Source organism: Solea solea, chromosome 7 (genome assembly GCF_958295425.1).
Source record: "Solea solea chromosome 7, fSolSol10.1, whole genome shotgun sequence".
NCBI classification, from domain to species: Eukaryota; Metazoa; Chordata; class Actinopteri; order Pleuronectiformes; family Soleidae; genus Solea; species Solea solea.
This window is the reverse complement of record NC_081140.1, coordinates 9,216,715-9,235,131: the sequence shown is the minus strand read 5'-3', so window position 1 is coordinate 9,235,131 and position 18,417 is coordinate 9,216,715. Positions and strand designations below refer to the sequence as shown.

Here is an 18,417-nt window from a genome sequence, read left to right as displayed (position 1 = left end):
GTATTATTACTTTAATTTTTATTTACAAACATTTATGAAAACAGATGAAAGTTGACATTCACTCACAGGCTCATTCACTCTCTCTCTCTCTCACACACACACACACACACACACACGCACAATTCAGAAAATAATGTACATATTTTCCTGTACAGAATACATTACAGACACAATGCATTTTTCAAAACACACAAAAAAACCTTAATGTTCCAAATCACTTCACTCATCAGTGAAAAAAGAGTGATACTGGATGTGATGAAAGAAAGTGAAAATGACACAGTAATGATAAATAAAGGCAGTGTATGAAACAACAATACATGATTTTATATGCAATAAATAAAAGTGACAGTAAATCAATGAAGTGTCACTTCCTCAACAACAACATAGGTTAAAAGAAAAAATTATCATTATTATCTGAAGAAAATGACAGTGGATAGGATGATGGTAAGAGAGCTAGTTGTATGTTCCTCTTCTATGTTACAGGCGTGATGAAACAAAGGGTGTTGACATGACATTTTTGAGAAAATTAAGAGATAATTGTTAAAACCCTCAGTCATAAGAAAAAAAAACAGCAACAACTCTGAATACCAAAAGTCTGATGGTGGAGCAGATTACAAATCCCCAGCATCTGCGAGATGCTCAGCGTCCTCTTTGCTGTCTGAACATTCAGATGGGATGAAACAGCCTGAGTCTCTGGGACAGTCGCTGTCTTCCTCCTGTTGACTGTGGGGTTTGTCCTCCTTCTCCTCCTCATCCCTGACATCATCACCTGTGGGCACACACCAACGGGACTCGCATCAAATGTCATAGTATTACAGGTTTCCAGCCACATGACAGACGTTTTAAACTGTGCCAAGTGGTTGAGTCAGTGGAAAATAACCTGCACTCGCACACGAAAGACTTTTTGACACTTTTAATTAGATTTATTCTTAGCAAAGAGAAACAACCTTTTGATTGATAACTGATTACTGCCAAAACTAATATGAAAAAGACTGTGTTGGTGACACAAATGTTGAAATAACTTCTGTATGTATGACCTTGCAAAAAAAAGCAACACAGAACACTTTAAACGTAGTGTTATCTTTTTTTTTCCTGCTCCCAGAAATTCAAAAATGAGTTGACATGCACCTACTTTATTATTTCTACCTCACAGACAGACAGATGATCATTGTCCCACTGTTCGTGTTGCCAAATCACAAATCTAATGGAATTCAGCTTGATTAAATTACTGGCAACACCTGTGAGACCGTAAGCTGGGCAGAGTCCACTGCCATCTGGTTAGTCAAACTGTCGCCCAACATGAGAAAAACAACAACCTTTAATGTTGTGCTGCACGAAACGGCTCAAGTAACATTTGAAACCACACAAACAGGCCAAACAAAACCGACCAGAAAATGCCTCTTGCTTCCTCATGCCACAAAGCAGCTCTGCTTTCATTTCACGCAGCAATCGGCGATAATCAGCCTTCTGCTGCAAGACACCAGATTACTGGAACAGCGTCTGCTCTCTTAAGCACTTTCTATCTGAGTAACAGGAAATCACTGATAAGCCTCTCACAGTGCATTTTCTATTCTGTGTGGCACAAAGGTCCCAGCTTCCCTCTGCTAGTTCATGCTGTATTTAAGTCAGCGATCAATTTACATGTTATTTATTTTAACCACCAAGCTGGTGTCAATAGTGAGATTCAGAAATAGTATTGGTATTTCTGTGTTTTTACCTGCAGACGTGTATGGGCAGTCATGAACTCTTCAACGGCATTTAATGATTTAGTGATGATCTGTTTTGAAAGTCAGTAAAAACAAATTAGATGGATGACCATTTCTAATTGGCGGACAAATTGTCTTGAGATTCTTTATCATATAGCAGCCATTTTGGTGTTACGGATCACATTTATAATGGCTCTGTTAAGTCAAGAGCCACCTGTGATTTCCCTACTGTGACAAGCACAAATTGATGCACTTATCTGGTGAATTGGACAATTAAATAAAAAAAAATTGTATTTGTAATTGTGTATTTGTATTTCATATTGGAAAATAAGATGATTACACTTGGAGCAGTTAAAGTGAACTGCTCAATGTATTCAGTATCAGACACCTTTCATGAGCCTTTCAGTCTTTGTAGTCTTAGTAGTTTGGTTCCTAACCCTCTCGTTTGTGGTGTGTCATTGAAAAACAAGGTCTTTATTGATGGGAGGAACCCTGTGTATACAAAAGCTGTCATTTTACACAAGCGTGTTGACGTGTTCCTCACCCTCTGTGTAGTGGTATTCAGCGGCAGCAAGCAGCTTCTCTCTGTGCTCAGGGTCTTTGACATTCAACTCAATCAGGTGCTTCTCCTGCAGATGCATGAGGTCTTCTACTGTCTGGTAGCCATTTAGCAGCAGGGCAGAGGCGTACTCCTGCAAAGAAACACATCAGCTGTTAGAATATGTGTGGTACACAGTATATACCATTGTATTATGGACTGTAGGTCCCAAACACGTCACTCACAGAGGGTTATTTTTTAGGTTATTTTTGTGGAGTATGGATGTGTTTCAGTGTTAACATTCAAAAGGATTTCTCTGTTATGTGAGTATGTCAGTGTGATGGTTTTAATCTTACTATATTAGGCTCAAAAGCACCCAAGGAGTTCCTTCTCATTACGAAAGGTGGAAAACAGAAGTGTTTACTTGTGACATGTGACCAGACAAAAAAAAGGCAAATGGCCCTTATCCTCACCTCCAGGTTCAGTCGCTCCAGTAACTCCAGCAGCGTTTTAGGTCGAGGTCTTTTACAGATCTTCTGTTGTCTGATCTTTGGAGCCTCTTCTTCCTTCTCCTCCTCTTCTTTCTCCACTAAAATGTCCACGTAGATGAACTTGAAGTTTCCCACTTTGTTGTTTAGCATGCCTGTCCAGATGCCCATCGGAGGCTTACTGATGATATTGATGATGTCACCGGCCTGGGAAAATAAAATGTGGGATGTGGTTAATTTGTATAGTGGCTTACGACTTCTGAGTAATTACCAAAACACTGCCACTTTCTTCATGACCCACTTTTCAGCTGCGCAAGACATTGTTTCTACAGTGCTTTGGTAAGTTATGTGTTGTATATCTGTCCTCTAACATAGCGTTAAATGTAGAGACTGCATCCAGGAAACTTGGAGCTGCACAGTGCAGGAACAGCAGCAGCTGCTGGTGGAGCACACACTTCAAACATTTGATGATCACAAGAAAAATCATAATGCAAATCATGATAAAATATGATACTGAATGTCCTTTTGTAGCCATAGATCAGGTGTCTGCAACCTCTAGTACTAGAAGAGAAACACTTTGAAATAAAACACAGAACTATGTAGACCCATTTGTATCCTTCCTATATTTGTGGGAAATTGATAAAATAGAAAGTGATCCACTTTGAAATTTAAAAAACATTGTATTGGATTGTATATAGCTCATGCTTGAGAAAACCTGCTGGCATATGTATGTGGATCCAAATGTGTACTTATTTATGTACACGTGACTTAATTTAAGTGTTGTGAATGGCTCAACACTTTGATTTATTGCTTTGATCTCTAAATAAGAGGTGTTCACTTTGAAAGACCAGCATTTGTATAATTATTTTTGCATTGATTATAAAGTTATGTACTAATGTGTTAACTTGAGTCTTTCAAATCACCATCGTTTTCTTTATCTTTATCTAAAAGAAAAGACATCTATCCATCAATTCATCATTGGTACCTTGAGTTTGAGAGAATCCGTGTCATACGGGCTGGGAACAAAGTCTGTGTGGACGCGAGCTCGGCTACAGAACTGACCCTGGTAGGAACCGTCCTCCTCCAGCCTCACACTGTCTTTCTGACCGGAACCAATGGACTCACTGGTCACACCACCTAAACCCATACAACACAACACAACATGAGTGTGAATGAATGAGAGTGATCGAAAAACAAAGTGTGGAATTACTGTTCTCAGATACTTACTAGAGCAGCTCTGGCCACTGTACAGACTTTCTAAAGAGTTGCTTGTCTTTGCAGAGTTTTTCTCTGCTGGGGCGTTGTTTTCCGTCTCTGCCTCTGGGTCTTTATCTGTGTCTTCACCCTGAACAGAAATACAATCAAAAGTTTTACATGAGAGGTACAGACACATGTGTCTAAACCTTGTCATAAAAAAATATGACAAGGAAACTAAAAGTTCAGGTAGAAATGCACTGTAGGTGGCGAAGGCTAAATACTTCTTAATTTAATCATTGCATCAAAAACATCAGAACTGCAAGAGGACAGTTTCTGGGGAAAAAACATTTCATTTCATTTGAATATTTCCAGCAGCTGTGTCACACCTGAGGATGTGGTTATGTAAGAGATTGAAGTGATAAGACTCTGAGGAGAAAAACAAGTGACAATGAGTCTGAACTTTTATTGCTTTTCAGCCTTCAAGTTTTTTGTTATTTTTTACATTATTTGAACATAAATGTGTGATGGGTTTATTTGAAAAAAGTTGGATTTGTCTGAGTGTGTGTGTGCGCGTGTGTGCGTACTAAAAAAACATACAAACATATCTTTGAGAGGATCGTTTTTGTGACATTTAGCACAATTTTAAAGGGTTTTCCCAGCGTTAAGAGCTGGTTAGGGTTAGACACTTAGTTGTGAGGGTTAAGGTAGTGTTAAGGGGCTTGGGAATGCATTATGTCTATGATGTGTCCTCACTAAGATATACAACAAGTTGTGCAATATTCCAGTTAATGTAAAATAGTGACTCACCATCTCCTCAGAGAAAGACTTGGCATGTTTTTTGCCCATTTTTCTGCGCATGGTCAGTGAAATTGCCTTCATCTTCTTCCCAAGTCCAGCTGATTTGTTTGGGTCTGAGATTTCACACTCCTCTGCAAGCTGTGTGTAGCAAAGACAGTGCATCATTTCTTTATTCAAACATGATGTACTTTTGTGGCATACACAGATCTTTGCCAAAAAGGTTTTCTGTGTATAAATCCTTGCACAAAAACACATCTACAAACCATGCTTGTGCCATTTTCCTCTGGTTTGGTCTGTGATGAGTGATGTCTGAAGCCTTCAAACCGGCCAAAGCTTGTGGAGCGCTAAAAAAAACAAAAAAACAAGGACAATGCACAATGTCAAACTTAGTGGCTGGGTTTGTGCTACAAGTTTTAGTAGCATTGCATAATATCAAGTACAACAAGGCCCGGAAATCTTTGAAAACCTTCAACAAAATAACACATTTAAAGCTTCCCAGTGTGTTCCTGTGTGTTCATAAAGTCTCACTAAGAACAACAAAGAATTTCAAATATAAGTATAAAAAAATCCTGTGTATAAAGTATAGTATAAAACCTGTGGTACATTTGTGATCAGGTTAGGCAGCATAGCACAATATTTGGCTTTATACAAGTGAACTGACAAACTTTAAGGGAAAAATGATATAAATCAATAAAACAATCGCTTTCCACGCAACGCCAATGATTTTTGTTTCATTCTGGTTTTAATTGTTTCTTCTTCTTTTTTTTCCCTCCCCTCTTTGTTCAAAACTAAATGTCATTATAATCTCTTCCCAAATCCTCATCCTCAGCAGAGCACCACAAATAATTATGTAAATGAATAATCCCTGGAAATCCTGGTTATATATGAATGTGGACTGATTTAATATGGCATCAACTTACATTTTACATTGCAGTGGCACCTTTGTTTTTTTTTTAATGGCAATTGTTTCCTTCCCTGTGATTTTTAATATGTCTGTCACTGAATAGTTTAACATGAATTGTTATTGTCTATTTTAAATGTAAATGAATGTGGCAAATTTAATTCATTTGATATATTTTTGGTAAAAACATCAATATTTCAGTATTGTTAAACCCTAAACAAATACCACTTCACAATAGAATAAAACAGCTTTAATTGCCTTCCACATTCATTTTTTAGAAGAAAGAAACTCTGTAAAAGTCTCAGCCTATAATACAGAATATTGATACGTCTCTTAAGATTTTCACCTACCTTTGGTTTGCTGCTCTTTACTTTGTCTGAGACATTTGATGCTGCTCTGTGTAACATTTTCGAATGTTTTGAATGTTTTATTTAAACTCAGTCCGGACTGGTCTGCTTTCTTTACCCCTGTCCTCTGGCAGTGAAGTGTTAACAAATACACAGGTTTGTTCACAGACTGGCCCACTTCCTTACCAAACACAGGATGTGAGGCAATTGACACTGTGCGTCTTCTTGCAGTGTCGCTTTGAAAGGGGAAAACACAAATGCTTAAGTGTGCATTTTGCCTGTTGAAGGAAGACGTCAAGATTCACTTCCAGGAACGGCTGTATTTAGATTTCTGTAAATGTGTGTTGTTGTTTTGTTTCTCCTTTAATTGCGTATGAGATAATCTGTGAGGATTTGATACTGTGTCATTTATAAGTATAACTCAGCTAAATGAGCACTTGAGTGGTTGAACGTGTGTCACAGTTTGGGTGAAATATGAACACACTGATGATACAACCTTCAAGTGAAACTTGTTTTCTGGATAAAACAAGAAGTCAACATGCAACAATTATTAATATTTGACATAAATGAGTAAAACAGGCAGAAGTATAAAGAAATAATGACTACCCACCATGATTTCCCTTTATTTGCAATGTGGAACTTGGTTTTGTAAATGATGCTGGAGAAATGATTCCTTTGCTAGTATTTCTTCATGTGGGGTGAGTTTATTTGAGGAAGTGTGGGTGAATGACAGCTGGAAATGGCAACTTTGTTGTGTTGCAACCTTCGCCTCTCTGGATATGGAAACAAATACTGTATATATTACATTTGAACTATTAAAACAGTCACATAAAGAAAGTTTGTTCTTTATGATAAAGATTTAAAAAACCTTTTACAAAACAACCAAACCAAGTTTGACAGCCACACTGCTGCAGTCATGGCTCCCATTGTGCCATGTATGGATTTGCCGTTGTGTTAACATTGCAGAGAGATTTAATTAGTCAGATTGAGAAAATGGAATTCTACAGACAAAACATTGCCTAATCCCACTGCTTGCAATAAAATGTACATTCCTGTCAATCCAGATTAAAGGTCCAGATCTATTACTCCCTAGGCTTCTTGCCACCTGAAGAGTTTGAATTAGAATATACATTATTTTTATCAGTAGCCCATGATCTTTGTTGTTGTTGTCCGTATGAAATTGGCAGAACAAAACAATCTGAATTTGACCACGTGGTAAGAAAAGGCTAAATATTGACATTGACAGGAATACAGGACTGAACCTACTTTTCATTTCCTTTAATGCTGTGGATAAATGTATATGAAGAGAATCTTAACCAATAACCTATTCACATCTTGTCCACTGAAATGACATTTTATCTCCAAGAACCAATGACACTACAGATCCATAGGGATCTTGTAATCTCTACTCCGGATCATCCGTTTCATCTGAGACAATTATCTCCCAAGTTCATGTTGAGCTTAAACAATGGCTTTGGGTCACACTACATGGGATTAGATGGCAAGTGCATGGGAAGGAACTGACCTTTAAGGTCAAACTACACAGTTGTGTGGTTGAAAATAGAAATCCACTGTCTCACTTTGACATAGAAATTAATTTGAATTTGAGTTGACCCACTTTCATCAGTTCAATAGACCCGTCACAGGATCAGTGTGGTTTATGATGTTAATGTGATAATATGACCATTCAAAGACAAGGCTTAAAACTCTGCCAAAATACACAATTAAACAGTCTGTAGTTACTGTTCCTCTTATCCATAATGACCATTAGTATTCCCAGCATAAACCCAATTTAAAGAAATCTGCATTTCAAACCTATAGAAGGTAGCAACATCAGCAGACTGAATTAAAGCTGTAGTGCATAACTTTTATATACAAACCAGTGTCTGCTACATTCAAATCATTGTCAAATCTGCTTCATTCTATCAGCTTCACACAACTCTCTCTCTGTATGAGTGAGTCACTGTAGCTGTGTTTGATCTCATGTGATCTAATCTCGGGTGACATTCTCGCACTGCACACAGGAAGTGATTCATTTTATGTCAGGACTGATGAAGGCAATAACAACACTTTGATAAGTGAAACAGCTACAAAAAGGTAGAAAACACAAGGAAGCTCACAAGAAAACGTTTAGAAGTGAAACATACAAATAGTTTTTACATGTTTTTGTTCACAAAGACCAAACAAAGACAGAATAATACCACCACCACCACCACCACAAAAACCACCACCAACATTTACACACTGCAGCTTCGAGCTAGTCAAGTTAATCTCTCGTTAAAAGCGCACATTTTTCCCAAATTAAGTTAAAGCAAGGGTAGGCAGCATATTTTTGTGTCACTGATTACATATTAAATATTCAGCATAGGGGAAATAAAGTATTTTGTGCTTTGTTTCCAGCCTTGTGTAAACCTGTGAGAGTTTGACCAATCGCAGGTCGGTTCAAAGACGAGATGCTCTCGAGATGATCTGTTTGGCTGTGAAGCTGTGTGTACATGTGTCAAAGTATTCCAAAAAAGGGGAAGAGTGCCGATAAACGCAATCAACGTCTTTTCAAAATCAGCAAAGCATTAACCTCAGGTTTATTTGTTGCATATGAAGTGTGTGCATCTGTCCTTTGAGCTCAGGAGAGAGAGACACAATCCCAAAATGTCTACAATGAACCCACTCCTCTAGTGATCGTGCCTACTGCTGCTTTAATGGTCAAAACAAACAAGCAACAACCTAAAGGAAGGGGAACTTACATTTGGTTCTGATAGGTCCACATCAGTGACAGACCGCGGCACCGTTGAGGGTATCTGGGTCTTGCAGTCATGTTTCACGCCGTGATCCTGGATCTGCTCCTGTTCTCCGTCCCAGTCCGTCCCATTAGATGTGGTAAAGTCATGGGAGTACTCACAGTAGTCTGTAAGCGGCCTGCGGCAAGTGTGCTGGACGGTGCCCCAGGATGGACTCCCCTCTCCTGGGTTGCTCCAGCGCTGGTGGTACGTGTGGGTGGGTGTGGCTCCGCCAGGTAGGCTGACCATGTCTGTGCGGCCCGGGGTTGTTTTCTCCTGAGTGGGCAGGGTGGATGACTTGCCATTGCAAGGCCTCCTGTCTGATCTGTATGGCACATCCAGATAGTGGGGTCCCGTGTGTGGGGTCACAGGGTTGAGGGGGGAGTGGACTGAGAAGATTCAGAGAAAAGACACCGTCAACTTCCTGAGGAGACAGAGTCAGACATTTTTCATTTTATCTGAATATTATTACAAAACAACCTAAGTGAAATAGTTTGTTACCTTGAATAGAAATATGAATTGCTGTTGATTTAAACTGGAAAGGGTTTTTATTTGCATGAGACAGACCTCATCTGTTTGACCAGTAAACAACCATCAACAGAAAAGAGAGAGCAGCAGAAAATATGAAGTTGGCCACACAGACCAGTAAGAGTCATGTGACGTCTCCTCTGCTCTCAGTGCACCTTTGCCACACGGACACTCACACTGAAGGCGTTGCCACACTAAAAAGCAGAAGTTTAAATTGAAAATGTACCAAGGCCACAGAAGTTTTGACCCCTTATTTTTTAGTTTCTGCATTTTGACAAAATGCTTCGTTGGCCTGATCTGTAAGCAGTGACTAAGCTACACTTAGTCACTGCTTACAGAAGTCATGGAGTCATTCAGCTGTTGGAAAGGTCAAAGAGGACAATTTTGAGTTTTATCTGTCTTAGCTATCTTACCTGTGGACTTGTGGTTTTTCTTTGACCCCTCTCTCCCACTCTTTCCAGCTGTCTTTTTTGCAGTCTTTTGGCTTCTTTTGACACCAGGCTTGGAGTCTGCCGTCACCGGGTTTACATGAGCAATCTAGTGAAGTAAAAAAAAAAGCAAGAAAACTGAGCATGGACGAAGAGTCTTACATCTGCATGATCACATAATATAGCTCACTTTAAATTAGTCAGTCTAACTAACATAACACAGCTGCTATTGGAGTGACCGCTACCAAAGTCTACCACCATCATCAGGTCAAAACTTTTTATCCAGTATTTTGATTTAATTTAAATTTGAGCAGTTATTTATTAAATGTTGGGTCGAGGCAGCAGCTCCCACTTGGGTCACTTGGGTCCTTTTAGTTTTAGTTTAGTACATTGCGAGGTGCTGAAAACTGCTGCTGACCCAGTACTGGCAGACCCTTCTTTGTTTGTCTCTCACTGTGATGGTCATTAGTCTGAATGGGCACTGTGCCCTGGCCAAATACACACACACACAGGTTTGTGCAGCTATTCTTCTTAGGATAGTGCATCGTCTTCCATTCTAGTGCTGTAATATGTATAATAACAGTGGTGCAGGCTGTTCTGACGCAAAGAGAGAGAGAAAAACAGCTCCATGCTCTAATCTCTTCCTCTGACCTTTGCTCAGTCTAGATTTAGCTTCCATCACTCAAACTACCTCATGAACTACGAGTGTATTTAGCTCACGTTTTGCAGACTTTTTGTTGTTTTGATTCAGGGAAAAGACAAACTCTAACCTGGCCCGGTGGTGGTTTATGTTTTTTCTTGGTGCTCGAATGATGGGCTCCTTTCCCGCCTCTGGTTTCTGTTCTCTGCTTAGCCTTCCTCATCTCTAGAGGGAAACAAGACATTAAAATGCACAGTAGACCGTCAAGGTATTGAAACCACATGAACAATGTTATCGACATCAGATGGTTTATTTATATGCTTCTCTTTTCCTGTGGTTTAGATGTCCTGAGCTCTTTATTTCACTGCAGGTGTGTGTGATATCTCCTGCCTTACTTTCATTCAACAATTGGAACAAATATCAGTGCAAATCACAGTAGAATCTTGTAAATCTAAATTCATTCGTAACACTGCTGGCCTGTTTATCATTGTAGTGGTGAACTGGCTGGAAACCTCGGATCCATCTGTTCAGACGTCATGCTGAGAATACAAATGATCGCAGATGAGATTAATCCATCTTTTTACCTATTTACCTTCATTGTGATTGTTGCTGATGTGGACTAAATCTTCCTGGCTCTTGGCAGCCTGCCAGCTTGCAGTATTACAGCCGCGGTTATCTGCAGTGATAAGAGACCGGGGAGGGGGGTTGGAATCATAAACGCTGAAGAGTTGGAGTGAAACCTCGGGGTGAATAGAGGATGCACAGACACATTAGGCTGAAATAAATCATTTTCAGAGCCACAGACAGGCAGCCTGGCAGGTTATCTGAGGTTTTCATATTTATAATAGACAATATTGTCCTAGCGGCTCTGAAGGTTAGTTATTTCTCTGAGAGTATGGGGATTCAAAGGGATGTGCTTGAGGTACGGAAGGCATCATATCAAATTGTGAAAGTGATAAAAGGCATTTATAACGAAATTATAAGGAGTTAAAGAGAAAAAAAGATAATTAGTACACTATTTAGGTTTATGATTGAAGAACATATAATAATTGTGTATGACAGCGGTTTTCTTTTCCCCATCAAATTTCATTGAGTTTAAGAAAATCTTTCAAATAATCACATTCTTATCGGTCATCGCTCGTACTTACCTAGGGTTTCGTTATCTGATGCAGATTTAGATATGTGAGTTCTGAAATGAAGAAGAGATTTGATTGATTGGTTTGATAGCCTATGATTGGAGCTCCTCACCCTACAAACTACAAACCACAAACTTTTGTCACACGTTGATGATTTGCTTGTGTCATGTACTCAGTCACTGTATAATGGTGACAAAGAACAACCACAGAACAATGAGGATGAAGATGAGAGTGAAAGTACGCTCATATTGCATAGATGAGATCAAGGCCATGCTGTGAGTGACTGCAAGGAAAGCGAGAGGAGTAAAGGTGTTGAAGCAAAGGATTCTAAGTAGGTGGGCCTCAAATCCTCTAAGTCCAATAAGCCCAAACCCATAATCTGCCTTCTGCCCTCAACAGTCCACTTAGCCTTGCTTCTCAAAAACATTTACAACCAGTCAAATTGAATAAATAAAACATATATAGCTCTTGAGTTTTGAGTGAACTGTTGAAACTTTGTCTCACACGTACCACATGGACTTAAGATGAGGTTGAGGGGAGAAGCTGACACGGCATTCTCTTTTGCTGCAGGAAGGATTTACAGAGTTAAAACCCAGAGACAATAAAGAGGGAGCCTTTAAAGCCATATTATTACTCTGTGGGAAAAGCCCTTTCACTTGCATGGCAGCTTTTTTGCTCTGCTTCGCATGCACATCCTACAATACAAAGAGAATGAAGCACACACACACACACACACACACGCACACACAATTACAGGTCTTGTGCATAAAGCAGAAGGATTTTCCCAAAGCTTAAAAATAATGTATTACTCTCCCATTATTACAGTGTTAGTATAATTGTGTGTAACTGCCTGTTGAACTCACCTTCTTGTGTTTTTATTAGAGTTGTTCCCTTGAGTTTGAGGCATTTCCTGAAGAGAAACCAAAGCGTTGTCTGTCAGACACCACAGAACTAAGTTTCACTGACATGGATTCAGGGACATTTCATTTAAAATGAAACATGCTGGTGGCCACAGCAGCAGCAGCAGCAGCAGCGGCAGCAGCAGCTGTCTAATGTCTCTGTTCATCATTTCATAATCAGCTTTATGTTACAGGTACAATCTGGTCCATGGTCGCTCTTCCTCTGAGAGGTACACTCTGGTCTTTTTCAACATGCATGTGTGTTTATATGCTGGAGTCTGAGCCTCCATGCTGCTTTTGTAACCCTCAGAGTTTCTCCCTCTCACCATGGATATGGATCTTCCAGAACCTCGCCACTTAGTGTTGTTGTCCAGGAGGACAGCTGGACTGCAGGAGCGACTGCAGGAGCGGCTACAGGAGCGACTGGGGACGGGTCGCGGGGGAGCGTCGCTGGAGTACTGCACCGCCTCGTACAGGCTTTCCATAGACCCCTCCTGATGCCAGACAGACAGACAGACATGCAGACAGACAGCTTTTTTTTATCAATGGTTCTCTGATGTTTGGATTAAAGCTGAAGAGTTCTTGTGATGTCACAGTGTAAAAATGTATTTACTTTCGCTAACTATACAAATACACCTGAGCAAAATGTACTCAACATTTTTAAAGTCAGATTGAATTTGTGAAATTGGAAAATACGTCACAGTTCAAAGTTCGCTTGGCTGGTTTTTAAACAAAAAGAAAAGAAAAACTATTGTCTGTTTTATGACTTCTGCACAATTGTTGATACTTTATATCACTACCAAAATAAAATTAATCATAACTTTGACTCAACGACACATAAGAAGACAAAAATAAAATGTAGAGTCTGAATATGTGACCTATAAACACACACCCCCAGGATGTCCATACAAGGAGATGCAAAGCTCATGAAAAGCATGACATATCCCAATAAATTCAGTACATTTTCAGTAACATAAACACGTTCTCGCAGTGAGGAATTGATAAGACATCAGGGATAAGCTGCTCGAAAACGCTTTGAAATTTACTTGACAACCTTGGATGCAGAAGAGATCTAAGTATGGTTTAGAAATTCCTTTGAGGAACTCATATCTGTTACCTCTCATCATCCCTCTCATCTTGTCTGCGAGTGGATGTTTTATCAGTGTGCTGAACAAATGGACATTTTCAGAATCTTGAATCTATACAATCAGACTTTTTGGCTTTGAACTTTCATCATTGTTCATTTGTTGTTGCTAAAGCAAAATAAATGTATACCTAGAAACTATACAAAGGAATTCCCTTTGTTGAGCTTTTATTTGCATGTAAATACCACATGCATTCAAAATGATTCTTCAAATACTTTAAATATGCCTCAGTGCACTAAATCACTGTACACATGTGATGTGGGATAATGACGAAGATGATCAGTGCAACCGGAGTTCAAGCCTCTGTTTACTGCAGCAAGGCATAGGTTAATCGTCCTGATGACGAGTCAACATCCACGACATCTGTCCAAACACAGAGATTCTGTGCAGCACAGCAACTGCAGCAGCATCTGAGGAACCATGGTGGTTTCGACCTAAATCGTTACACTTTTCTTTTTGTTTTTTTTCCTGCAGCATTATTAAGCATGGTAGAGATGTTGAAAATAATCTTTTATTGCATCGATGCAGTGACCGCATATAATCGCCATCTACTCCCGCTGCGTTGCAAACAGCCTCCAGCTGTGACAAAATGTGTCACACTGCAGCAGAAGCACCTGTCCCAGTTTCTGGCAGCTGACAAATGAAGCTGATTTGTCCTGCCTGGAGAAGATTGAAGACCAAAAGTGTATCTGCCTCCTTATAGTTCTTTGCTTATTCAAATGGTTAATGTTAATAATGCAAGCAAAATGTTAGGTGATGTTGTGACTTCCAAACCCTGGTTTGAGACACAGCTTCTCTCTCAGCTACAAATACATCGTTCCTGCCTCAACATTCTACCAAATTGTACACCATGCTTTTATCAAGCCACATTTCTGGACTTGGATTTTGCCTCATATTAACACCTTTTTCCATGTGCCTCGACTTTTTCCACACAACTCCTGACACCAGTGCTCTGAATCCCAGCTCTCTTCCCCTCGCACCCTTCACTGAACCCTGAGTTTCCATGATCAGGCTGCAGCATCTGTCCGTTCCCCACACAACGCTGGTTCCTTGTAAATGGTTAATTGTAGTAAAAACTATTTCATCCCTCCAGCAGCATGTGTTCTGCTTCTCAACCAGCCTGAACACATATGAGCAGCACGACTGTGGTACTTGCTGCTCCCGGAGTACACAGACTTTGACAGCAGTGGATTATGCAAAAGAGTGTAAAATCAATATCAGGAGGATATTTATCATAATAAAAAGTGGCTGAATGATTTGCCACCTGATTTTTGTGATAATAAAGTTTATTTAGAGCTACACAGTGATAAGTATAAAACTCAGTACTTTTCCTGGGCGTTATGACTTACACTGTCATGATTACAGATACTGTATAAAAAATATTTGTACCACAAGAGTAAATTCTCTCTCCTTTAGCTTCTCTCTCTAACACACACACACACACGCACACACACACACACACACACACACACACACACACACACACGCACACACACACGCAAAAGTAGAAAGCAAAAAGTCTGGTCTCCTACCAGTGAAAAGCAGAACAGGTTCATGTTCGCTGACAGGGTCTCGTTCTGTTCATCTGATGGAGGTGAGATGGTGAGGGGCAGCCAGAGAGACAGAGAGAGAGACAGAGAGAGAGAGGGAGAGAGAGAGAGAGAGAGAACAGCTCAGCGTGGGTCGCCTGCTGTCTTCTCAGATTAATACCACAGTGAAATCCCTCCTCTAATCCAATAGATGGACCACCATTTCTCCACAGCTAAAGCACAACTCACTCTTGAAAACAATCTCACCATTGGTCATCACAGGAACAACAGGTTGAGTCTTTGTTTGTTTGTGGTTTTTTTTCCTGCAGGATAGTTTTGTCCAGCACCGCATGTTCTTTTTGACTTAAGAGGGACAGACAGTGTTGAATCTTTCATCAAAAATAAACATACTGCGATTATTGTGGTGCATATGAGTAAGGAATATTACACACCGATGCTTTTGGCTCATACCTTTGTCTCGGTGTGGGTCTAGTTTGAACATTAAAACCACCTGTGAGTGCCTTGAATATAATTATTTTAATGCAATCAAACTTTTGTGTCGAAAATCCAAGCACCCAGGGTTAAAGGTGTTAAACAAGGGACAAAGGCAGACTCAATGTACAATATCTTACCTTACTTAGTCCCTTGTTTCTATAGCCATGCTTTATTTCTAAGTCCGTTTAAACTTTTCTGGTTAAACAGCGTGTGTGATCATCCAACGTTTAACCCTTAGAACACAGAGCATCATTGGCTGCTTTTTTCCATTACTATGTTAAAATGTACAGTATATACAGAGGGTATAAGAATGTGTAACATAGAGTGTCTAATATCCTATTATTCAGCACAACCTATGCAATCTGATGAAAAAAACCACCAACTATATAAACTCACTTGAGCAAAAAGTACTCAAAATATTTAAAATTTGAAATACATGACAGTTGAAAGTTCCCTTCGCTTGTTTTTATGAACAAAAAGAAAAGAAAACTTCTGCACAATTATTGCTACTTTATATCACTACTAAAAATACGACATAAAATGAATCATAACTTTGATTCAACAACAGAAGAAGATCTTTTTTAAAGCCTGAATATGTGACCTATAAACACACACACCCAGGATGTCCATATAAGGAGTTGTGTATTATTCCCATGGCAATTTTCCATGGGTGCACCAGCGGCACAGATCCGTGCCGCGTGAGGGTCAAAGGTTTGCTTTTTTCCCCCTGCCTTATCTTAACAAAACACAAGTGACACAAGATGAGTTCATGTAATATTTTAATTAGATTGAAAGTGATCAGCTTTAAACTTCAGCAGTGACATATAACGACCCATATACAGTAACAGTTGGATGGTAGAGTGACCCACTAAGTGACATCAGCAGCTGATCAACTCGATGACTACGACATGATCAGTGGGGCTAAATGACAGAATCCTTTTTTTTTTCGCGGTCTTTGAAAAAAAACAAGACAAATAAATCAAAGACAGGAAAGTCCCATTAAAGTTTGATGAGGTTACAAATGAGTTGAATCATACTGAGATTTAGGAAGTTTATTCGTCCATACAGCTTTGATTTATCAGAGATCAAAGATGAAATGCTGCTGTGACGCCTCATGGCTCGCACAGGTCCTCTTGGCAGCAGTAAGTCACGTCGTCCTCGACACACTCCGCCGCACAACCGCGACTCATGGTGTTATCTGTGAAAAAACAAATACAGTTGTAAAAACACAAGCACTTAAAATACTTTTTTTGGGGGAGAGAAGGAAATGTAGCCAAAATGAATGTGATAACAAAAAGACGAGCACAAACGAGTTGAATGCAACAAAACAAACACTTTACTTACCGCCTACTACGGTTCTGCAGTAATCTGTTGACAAGCATTCTGTCTCTGCCTTGCAATTCTCACTGTCACCCTCACAGGTGTAACACCTAAGGGTGAGCACTGAAGAGAACACAGGATTCATCAAGTTATTTTATATCTCACATCCAGTATAATGAAGTGTTAAGTTATCATCAATATGAAGAAACACCGTGTGTCCACACGTGTAAAACAGAGATGACAAGATTTCATTCCCTTACAGTTAACCCTTCTAAATAGAGTATTTTTAAACAGATTTTGAATTTTACTTGGGTAAAATCATGCTGATGTTGCATAAGCCAAAGTTCCCTCACCTTGAGTGCTGCACAGCATCACGACGAGCAGTGTAAGGAGCAGGATCTTCATGATGGCGTGTGGTATGTGGACAAACCGCTCACTCCCGGGCACTTTTATACTCACATATACACGTACCAGCCTTAAACACACCTCCTTAGATCTGATATTCCGGTAAATGTTATTTCCTTTAAGGGGAATTGTCAATGAAAAACAGACAACACCTGCGAAACCAGAGAGATTTAATCCGATTTATACGTGTGAGAGGTGTCCTTTTACAGTTTACAGAGCGGTGTGCAGGAAATACAAATAATTTGTTCCTGCCTCAACATTCTGCCAGTCTGTACGCTCTGTCTTTAATTAACACCTGTTTCACTCTGCATCCACTTTTTCAATGAGACTCCCTCTTGCATGATCTGCTCTGAATCCCAACTCTCTGGATTGGACTATTCCTCTCTCACCCTTCACTGGATCAGTTTCCCTGATCAGGCTGCAGCCTCTATCCTAACTTCCCTTCTCATCTGCCAACTCCCCTCTTTTACATTGATTATTTGTAATAAAGACAGCCTGAACACATGTGAAGAATGAAGGATATGTATCATATGAGAAATAACAGTAAGAGTCTCAGCCACCTGATTTTGTGATCATGGTAAGTTTATTGCAAACAATGTATAAAAGAAATAAGCCAAAAATAAATGTAACGCCCTTTAGTTACACACACTATGACGGAGTATTAGGGCCACATTGAGAAAAAAAATCACAGACTTCGAGAATAAAGTCTTAATTTATGAGATTAAAGTCATAAATTTATGAGGTTTCAATAATCTGACTGATAATTAAGATTATGGATCCAGAAGGAACTATAGAAACCACAAAACCCCTCTGAATGGCTCGCTGATGCATCCACCGATAACAGTTCCTAGTTCCTAGTTCCAGCTATTTTCCCCTCCACGAAAGCAGCAATTTCCTCCAAGTCCACCTGGTTCTTTCTGTAAAGATGCATTTTCTTGCATATTCTTTTTAAAGTCCTGATACTTATGACAATGTGATGCTGATGTGCCAAAGATTATCTCCTTGTTTGTGAAACCTATTCTAAAGTACAATTCCACGAAATGCTCCATGGCCCTCATTTTAACAACCCTCCTCTTCTTAAAAAAAAAAAAAAAAAAAAACAGCTTAGAATATTACAACTTTATTCTCGTAAATGCACGA

General features: G+C 39.5%; 2 protein-coding genes across 2 annotated transcripts; both read right to left on the bottom strand.

Annotated features, from left to right (window-relative positions):
• samsn1a (SAM domain, SH3 domain and nuclear localisation signals 1a) lies at window positions 1-15,129 on the bottom strand. The gene is made up of 15 exons (XM_058633229.1): window positions 15,061-15,129; window positions 12,710-12,877; window positions 12,348-12,394; window positions 11,497-11,537; window positions 10,941-11,024; window positions 10,479-10,573; window positions 9,694-9,817; window positions 8,720-9,141; window positions 4,991-5,071; window positions 4,737-4,865; window positions 3,960-4,077; window positions 3,718-3,869; window positions 2,718-2,939; window positions 2,251-2,398; window positions 1-769 (listed from the first exon to the last, which is right to left on the bottom strand). The coding sequence occupies exons 1-15, from the start codon at window positions 15,082-15,084 to the stop codon at window positions 612-614; spliced, it is 2,013 nt and encodes a 670-aa protein (XP_058489212.1). The 5' UTR covers window positions 15,085-15,129; the 3' UTR covers window positions 1-611.
• A 1,185-nt stretch (window positions 15,130-16,314) lies between these two features.
• LOC131462884 (lymphocyte antigen 6D-like) lies at window positions 16,315-17,334 on the bottom strand. Its single transcript, XM_058634437.1, has 3 exons — window positions 17,226-17,334; window positions 16,897-16,995; window positions 16,315-16,750 (listed from the first exon to the last, which is right to left on the bottom strand). The coding sequence occupies exons 1-3, from the start codon at window positions 17,275-17,277 to the stop codon at window positions 16,665-16,667; spliced, it is 237 nt and encodes a 78-aa protein (XP_058490420.1). The 5' UTR covers window positions 17,278-17,334; the 3' UTR covers window positions 16,315-16,664.
• Window positions 17,335-18,417: the final 1,083 nt, after the last annotated feature.

What these genes read in the sequence shown, in the direction of transcription:
- samsn1a (XM_058633229.1), bottom strand. Translation starts at nt 15,084, where the DNA reads ATGAACCTGTTCTGCTTTTCACTG. An exon ending in CTGGAAGATCCATATCCATG is followed by an intron (nt 12,395 to 12,709) that starts GTGAGAGGGAGA and finishes GTTTCTCTTCAG; the next exon opens with GAAATGCCTCAAACTCAAGG. An exon ending in ATAAACCACCACCGGGCCAG is followed by an intron (nt 9,818 to 10,478) that starts GTTAGAGTTTGT and finishes TTACTTCACTAG; the next exon opens with ATTGCTCATGTAAACCCGGT.
- LOC131462884 (XM_058634437.1), bottom strand. Translation starts at nt 17,277, where the DNA reads ATGAAGATCCTGCTCCTTACACTGCTCGTCGTGATGCTGTGCAGCACT. An exon ending in GATGCTGTGCAGCACTCAAG is followed by an intron (nt 16,996 to 17,225) that starts GTGAGGGAACTT and finishes TGTTCTCTTCAG; the next exon opens with TGCTCACCCTTAGGTGTTAC. An exon ending in CTGCAGAACCGTAGTAGGCG is followed by an intron (nt 16,751 to 16,896) that starts GTAAGTAAAGTG and finishes GTTTTTTCACAG; the next exon opens with ATAACACCATGAGTCGCGGT.